The 7,792-nt window shown below is 38.8% G+C and overlaps 1 protein-coding gene across 1 annotated transcript in view; it reads right to left on the bottom strand.

Moving 5' to 3' along the window:
- Positions 1–7,792, bottom strand: part of POLH (DNA polymerase eta) — a 30,256-nt gene that overhangs the window by 4,019 nt on the left and 18,445 nt on the right. Inside the window, 5 exon segments of the mRNA NM_001301323.1 lie at positions 204–373; positions 3,466–3,531; positions 4,059–4,182; positions 5,069–5,188; positions 6,889–6,992. Coding sequence (NP_001288252.1) covers positions 204–373; positions 3,466–3,531; positions 4,059–4,182; positions 5,069–5,188; positions 6,889–6,992 — 584 coding nt within the window.

Genomic DNA, 7,792 nt, shown 5'->3' with positions numbered 1-7,792 from the left:
AAGAAGCTGCAGCTGAGCTGCCTTGTTTCTAGTGTTTTACTGTGTTCTCTCCCTTAGTGCATGACCATTCCCCTCTGTAATAGTTCCTGCTAGCCAGAGTGACAAAGAACCTAACCCAGCTGGAAAGTTTACACACCCACTAATTTTAGAGCAAGAACAGAGTATAAATCTCTTCTGAGAAGACAAGCTAGAAAGAAACTCACCATTCATTTTGGATTCCTGAAACATTATAGTTCCTGATGACAGCAAATGCATCATGGCTCATTTTGTGAGCATCATAGCAGGTAAGAGCACAGCAGCGGCGCAGGCTGCTCAGACGTCTGTCTCCTTGCACACGAAGGCTCACAGCCAACTGGGTGGCCACCCTGTCATTCTGTGGGTGTAAAGGGTTGAGACCAGAACTGAAGTTACCATGAGCATCTGGATTCTATATACTGAACTGCATGAGAGGAAATTAAAAGAATCAGGGTGACAGAATGGTTTGGAAATATTCAAGTTTAATTTAAAATTTAAAAAAGTTTTTGTGCTTTTTCCAGCTGTAAGAAGTAGTTGGAGAAGACATAATAATTTGGATGATGGAATATTAGATTATCTAGGATATTGATAGGTGATGGGAACAGGACAGAAAAAATGAAAATGGACTCTCCTGAATGTTTTTTGTAGCATCCATGCAGGATGATTATAACAAATACCTATAGTACTATATTCTGTTTTGTGACTGAAGAAAAGGTTCATGTAAGTAATTGTCTGAAAGGAAGTTCCAAGCTAGGATGTCAAGATTGAGTAGTGGATCTACTCTTTAATCTTCCCTGATGCTCTTATGCTTAATATGAGCAGAAGTTTCCACTAACACCTTCTTACAGCCCATCTATAGAAGATACAGTGTAGTGAGCCCGCCTCTAGAGAGCAAGATTGTTGATTCACTTTTCCGTGAAGTCTAGGCATCGAAATACTGTTGATGCAAAGAAAACTAAGAAATAAAGGTGAAATAAAGGTGAAGGCTAAAATATAAGAAGGTAAAAATTCTACATAGGGGTCCCCTCTAAATCAAAAGACGCTAGTGAGAAGAAATACCCCTAAGGCAAACAAGCCAAGGGCACCAACTATATTTGGGGGTAAAAACATATTTTGTACTTTTGCACATTTTGTAAATACAATTCATACAGATTTGTGTATCTTGAGAGAATACAAATTGGCAACTACAAATGAGTCATTATTGACTAAAACCATTCAACTATAACTAAATGCCTGCTATGTATCAGACCCTGCCCAGAGATACAGAAGAGAACAAAATTAAGTCCAGGCCCTCATGGATCTTATCTTGTAGTAGGAGCTACAGATAATAAACAAGTAGGCATGTAATAGAAATGACTACAAAGTGCTATGGAAAAAGCAGAGTAAGGCAGAGAGTGATGGAGGCTGCTAATATGATAGGGTACTTGGGGAAAGCCTCTTGGAGAAGGTGAAATTTGAGCAGAGACCTGAATAAAATGAGAGAGCAAATTTTAAGAATAAATAAGCAAAGATTCTCCAGGATGAAGGAATAGCAAGTACAAAAGTGGGAGATTACTTGGTGTTTTAAATAAAAGGGAAGGAGGCCAGTGGAGTGGAGGCTAGAGTGGAGTAAGGGGGAGAGGGTAGGGAGATGAGGTTAGAGAAGTAGCCAGAGCAAATCATATTGGTCACAGAATAAAAGAAAAGAAATCCACACATGACTTAAGTGTGAAAGGAAGCCACTAGATATTTTAAACAGTGAAGTGACTGGATCTTCTATGTCAGAATTCTTTTTGGCATAAGGGCCTTGAAGCTTAAAGAGAGATTAATTTTCAGGGATCCCTTCTGTGTTGCACTCATACAAAGTGGGAAGAAAAGCCCCAGGGGCTTATAAAGAGAGATGAGAAAGGAGCAACACCTCGTGGACAAAGTCAAATAGGCCCATAACACAACTGGGATCATGTCCCTCTTTCTGCTGTCTACCAAAGAACATTCACCACCAATTTGGCTAAAAAGGGGTGAACAGGTAGTTTTGGATGATTCCTGACAGCATACTGTTGACTTGTAGGATTCCCAGGGGTTTCAACAAGAGAGGACACAGCATACACCAAACAATACCATCAGGAAAGTGAAAAGAAAACCCACAGAATGGGAGGAAATATTTGCAAATTATATATCTGACAAAGGACTTGTACTCGGAATATGTAAATAACTCTTAAAACTCAATAATAAAGAGACAACCCATTTCAAAAATGGGCAAAGGATCTTGACAGACATTTCTCCAAAGAAGGTAAGAAAATGGCCAATAAGCACCTGAAAACCACAATGAGATACCACTTTCACACCCACTAGTATGGCTAAAATTTAAAAAGACAATAACAAAGATAAGGAGAAGTTAGAACCCTCTTATATTGCTGGAAATGTAAAATCATCCAGCAGTAGTCTGGCAGTTCCTCAAAATGCTAACCATAGAGTTACCATGCAACCCAGCAAGTCTACTCGGGTATATACCCAAGAGAAATGAAAACGTGTCTACACAAAACTTTGCACATGAATGTTCATGGAAACATTATTCATAATAGCTAAAAAGTGGAAACAACTCAAATATCCATTCACTGATGAATGGATAAACAAAATGTGGTATATCCATACAACAGAATATTATTCAGTTGTAAAAAGGAATAAAGTATTGATACATGCTACAATATGGGTGAATCTTGAAAATATTATGTTAGCTGAAAGATTTCAAGCCAATCACAAAAGGCCACATATTGTATTCCATTTATATGAAACGTCCACAACAGTAAGTCTGTAGAGACAAAAAGCAGACTAGTGGTTGCGTAGGGCTGGGGGAGTAACTGCTAATGAGTATAGGATTTCTTTTTTGTGTAATGAAAATGTTCTTAAATTGACTGTGGAATAGTTGAGCAACTCTGGAATATACTAAAACTACTGAACTGTGTACTATAAATGGGTGAATTTTATGGTATATAAAATATATATCTAATAAAGTTTTAAAAAAAGGAGAGGATAAAGAAATTAATCATCAGATGTCAAAACTCTGACTTAATACTCTGTCTCTAGAACTGCCAGTACTTCTTTGCCACATGGGCTGTGTTTAAGTCCAATAATTTACAGTCCAATTTCTAAATGTCCTGCTTAATGGCTCGTTACTTTGATGAAGAACCACTGATATTCAGGGTTGCGGAAGGAGTTAGGTAAGAAATCTACAAAAAAGTCGACGCAAATGGTGATGAGGGAGACAGGGGTGGTCAGGTCTTACATTCACAGATGCCGGCTTTCAAAGGTCATGTTGAGTTTTACGGGAATTTTATGGAAAAAGATAAAAGATTTCTTAAAAATTTCCTAGGCTGGTGTCGTTTTGTATCTTTGTTTCTACTTCATAAGGTAAGGAGCAACTGGTATTTAGATCCCAAAGCTCACCCCAGGAAAAAAAGAAGGAAATCTTACCTCATTTCGGTCCTTGATTAGTCTCTCCTCTAGTTCCTGGGCTAACTGCAAAAGCCACCATTGTACCTAAAAAAGTATTGAGATTTTAATGTTTCATTTAAAAAACTCTAGGTTTATCAGAGAACTAGATGGTAGATTTGCTCAGTTCTCCCCTAAGTGGAACTATGCAACAAAGGCTCCCCATAACCAAGGGATCCCCAGTTCATAGAAATCTGCAGTACTCTGCCCTGCCCTAGGTCACGATTTTCATTTTATTTCCTGCTGGCATGCCATCAGGCGAATTTCAGGCATGTTCCAGCTCTGAGAAAAAAGAAAAGACACAAACTGGAGGCACAATATCCTAGGCCTTCCAAGTTTCCACCTACCAAAAAATGAGTAATTCCATTTTGAACTTCAATCAGTTCCATTTTACTTCTCTTTAGATGGAAAAAATAATAATACATCACAAGTTTAGTCAATTTTCAACACAAAAAAAGAACTTCATACTTTACAGCATAAAGGTCCCATCTAATTTATTACACCTTCCACAGCTACCCAAACCTACCCGCTAGCCCCTTAAAAGGGGCAGTGTTCTGTTGAGAATGCCTGCCTACCTGTTCCTGGGTTGTCAGGGCCACTTTTGCTGGGAAGTTCTTGCAGCAACCAATGGATTTGAGTATTTGCCTGGGTTTAACTGGATCATGTTCAATCCCACGGCACATAGCATATAGCCAAGATCTAATAAAAGCAGCAAAAAGGTTTAAGGTGAAAGCAAATGATTATTGTTGAAACAAAACAAAATACCTATATTATACTACCCTTTTATCCCTTTCATGAAAAAGGAAAAATTTGTCCAAAATTAAGTATACCTCACCTCTAACAGAATCCCTAGCCTTCCCAATGAATTCCGGTGTGATATATTGCCAAGGAGGGGGACACCAGTTATGCTTTCTAAAGCCAAGTTATCATTTGTATTTTTTCTAATGTTCAACGAAACTTTTTTTTTTTTTTGGTGAGGAAGATTGGCCATGAACAAACAACTATTGCCAATTTTCTTCTTTTTTTTCTCCCCAAAGCCCCAGTACATAGTTGTATATCCTAGTTGTAAGTCAGTCTAGTTCTTCTGTGTGGGATGCCACCACAGCATGGCCTGATGAGCCATATGTGGGTCTGTGGCCAGGATCCAAACTGTCAAACCCTGGGCCTCCGAAGTGGAGCACATGAACTTAGTCACTCGGCCACAGGGCCAGCCCCCATCATTTATATTTTTGGAGAAGCGCCAAGCAAGCCACTGATTCATATCCCCAAGTTTTTTGGTACTTACTAAGCCTAAATACAAGAATTTTAAGGGACTATCAGCATCTTAGTACACATAAATGATGTGTATATCCAAGCTTTAAAGTAACAGTTCCTATTTATCAATCTATTTAGGTACATGGAATAAATATTCCAGGCTGATAGGCCATAGTAATCTAATATTTTAAAGCAAAAAGACGAAAGAAATTACCTTAGGGAACAAACATTAACCTAAAGATAGGTCTAGATTTTCCTAGATGCTTTTGTCTTTATTTGAATTTAGCATCTTCATAAAGCTTATGATTGAAAAGTATTAGGAATCACTTACCCATTCTTCTCCCCAAAATGACTCTGGAGCTGGGATTCAGTGAATTGGGTCAGTTCACCCATGTATTCTATTCCCAGGATTCCAATGACAGAGGCCCCTAGCTTTCCTCCAAGATTACGGCTAACAAAAAAGACAAAATTTACAGGTGACATCATAAATATCTAGTTAGCAGCAGACATAGACATTTTGCTTGTGTAAGTAGGTTCAAACAAATGAGAACACGTATTGGTACTGTAGACCATTAATTTTCTAGCTTAAAGCCTAGATCATTCTGGGAATTCAGATACTTTGGGAGTTAGGACCTGGGAAGAAAATTAACAATAGCATAAACAAAACGTTAAAGTCATTGATTAGTTATCAAAGGGCTGACCCTGTGGTGCAGTGGTTAAGTTTGCACATTCTGCTTTGGCGGCCCAGGGTTCGCCAGTTAGGATCTCAGGTGCAGACCTGCACACTGCTTGTCAGGCCATGCTGTGGCAGGCATCCCACATAAAGTGGAGGAAGATGGGCATGGATGTTGGCTCGGGACCAGTCTTCCTCAGCAAAAAGAGGAGGATTGGTGGTGAATGTTAGCTCAGAGCTAATCTTCCGCAAAAAAACCCCTTTCTTTTCTTTCTTTTTTTTTTTTTTTTGAGGAAGATTAGCCCTGAGCTAACATCTGCTGCCAATCCTCCTCTTTTTTTGGCTGAGTAAGACTGGCCCCGAGCCAACATCCGTGCCCATCTTCCTCCACTTTATATGTGGGACGCCTACCACAGCATGGCTTGCCAAACAGTGCCACGTCCGCACCCAGGATCTGAACCTGCAAACCCCGGGCTGCCAAAGAAGAACATGCGAACCCAACTGCTGTGCCACTGGGCCAGCCCCCCCAAAAAACCCTTTCAATTCTATAGGATCTACTATCCTATTTAGGTATTAAAATTCCAATCCCAAAACAAATCCCTTTCACAGCTAAAACCTTTTTATTTAAGAACATACTCAAAATTCTTCAGCTTGGCCTTTGAGGCTTCCTATAATCTGTCCTCAGCTTATCTTTTCAGTCCTATTTCCATCACTTATCTTTCTCAATGTGGTCCAGGTAAACTAGTTTGCATCCCAGTTCACTGAAAATACCTTATAGTTTCCCCCTCTTTGTGTTCAAAACATTCTCCTAATCAGTATTGCTCTTGTATTCTCATCTGACTCTCCAAATTTTACCAAATGTCAAAACAAAACGCCATGCCTTTTTCATAAATCCTTCTCAGATGACTCTCCTCTTCTATGACTTTGGTAACTTTCTGTACAATTGATTTAGCAGCAATTATTCACATTCAGTCTTGAGATAGTACTTTCACTGTTGCTTAGAACTGTTATATCTTGTCCCTTCAACAATATTACAAGCCTTTGTCAAGGACACACAGTGGGTAGGCACAACCTAGTTACTCATTTTATTTGGCTTCTTCTCTCGTGCCTGGTTTGGGAGCAAGTCAATAGCCCTGAACACCTTGATATGATATTAGACAAAAGAAAAGAAGGAAAATTCCTATTTATTTTATTAACAGACTTGAATAAAAAATCTAGAGGGAAATTAAACATATAGCTAAAAATCACTTCATTTTTTAAAATTTAGGATTAAGTATCTTCCACACATAATCCAGAATTGAAGGTCCATTAAGAAAGAAATCTCAGTGTGTTTTTCAAAATTTTCTGTGTTATTTCCCTCCTACCTCCCTGGTACCTATTTTCCCTGGCTCCAATCTTTCATAAGGAACAGAAGAAACTATAAAGAGTGCGTTCACCAAGTACATGAGTGAAATGTAAGGTGCTCCCTGAATACTTACATTTTGCTAATAGGCATTTGGCTGAAGAGCTGTGGGACTGACCCATGTGAGATCAGGGTCTGGTGGTTGGGCTTGTTTAGTCCACAGGCCAGTTTCGCCAGGACCTGGAGCATGGAAAGTGTAAAAACCTCATTACTGTCAACTCCACTCACACAGAGAGTTGGTGAATATGAACACACACATACACAGGCACAGCTTAAGGGCTGTAACTAATGGTTTCCATATTAAAAACAAAAATAAAACCAGAAACTCAAGACATCTCTAAACCTTGGTGTCCCACAACATCCTGAGTGGAAAACATGACCCACTATCATTCTCATTGTTCTTTCCACATCTTCCATTCTCGGTTTTCCTTTGGTAGTTTTTTCCACCCCCATCTATTCCTTAAGGTTCTCCCACTTCAAGAGGGTAAACTGAGAAGCTGCAGAAGAAACTTAAGTAAGATGGGTAAAACAAGTTTGTTTTACCCTGCCCCATTTATTTACATTTCTTGATTAATGGTTAGTCCATTTTGAGTCCCAGATTTAATACAGATTACCATAATTTATATCTGTGATAGAAATTAGGCTCAAAATCATCTTCTAATAGCAAACATCTTATAAACAAGACTTCAAAAGGAAAAAACGTAAATCCTTGTGAATTCTTTTCAACGAATAAGGTACTTTAGTGGTATCATTTCACAAATTATAATTGGTAGGAAAAGCATAAAATCATCCTTTAAATTCATTGGAAAGATTTTCTAAACTTGTACTAGGCAACACTTCGTCTGGTTTAAATTACTACATTGGGGCTTTTGTTTCTTCTCCCTCCACCCAACCAGAAAAAAACCCCACAAAACTCTGCCAGGTAGTTGGGCAACTTTCCACCTATTGGAGGAAGGGGGAGAAGGTGGTAACCTGGGATA

The sequence above is a fragment of the Equus caballus genome, chromosome 20 (genome assembly GCF_041296265.1).
Source record: "Equus caballus isolate H_3958 breed thoroughbred chromosome 20, TB-T2T, whole genome shotgun sequence".
NCBI classification, from domain to species: domain Eukaryota; kingdom Metazoa; phylum Chordata; class Mammalia; order Perissodactyla; family Equidae; genus Equus; species Equus caballus.
Note: the sequence above shows the minus strand (reverse complement) of the source record. Positions and strands in the feature narration are given on the sequence as shown.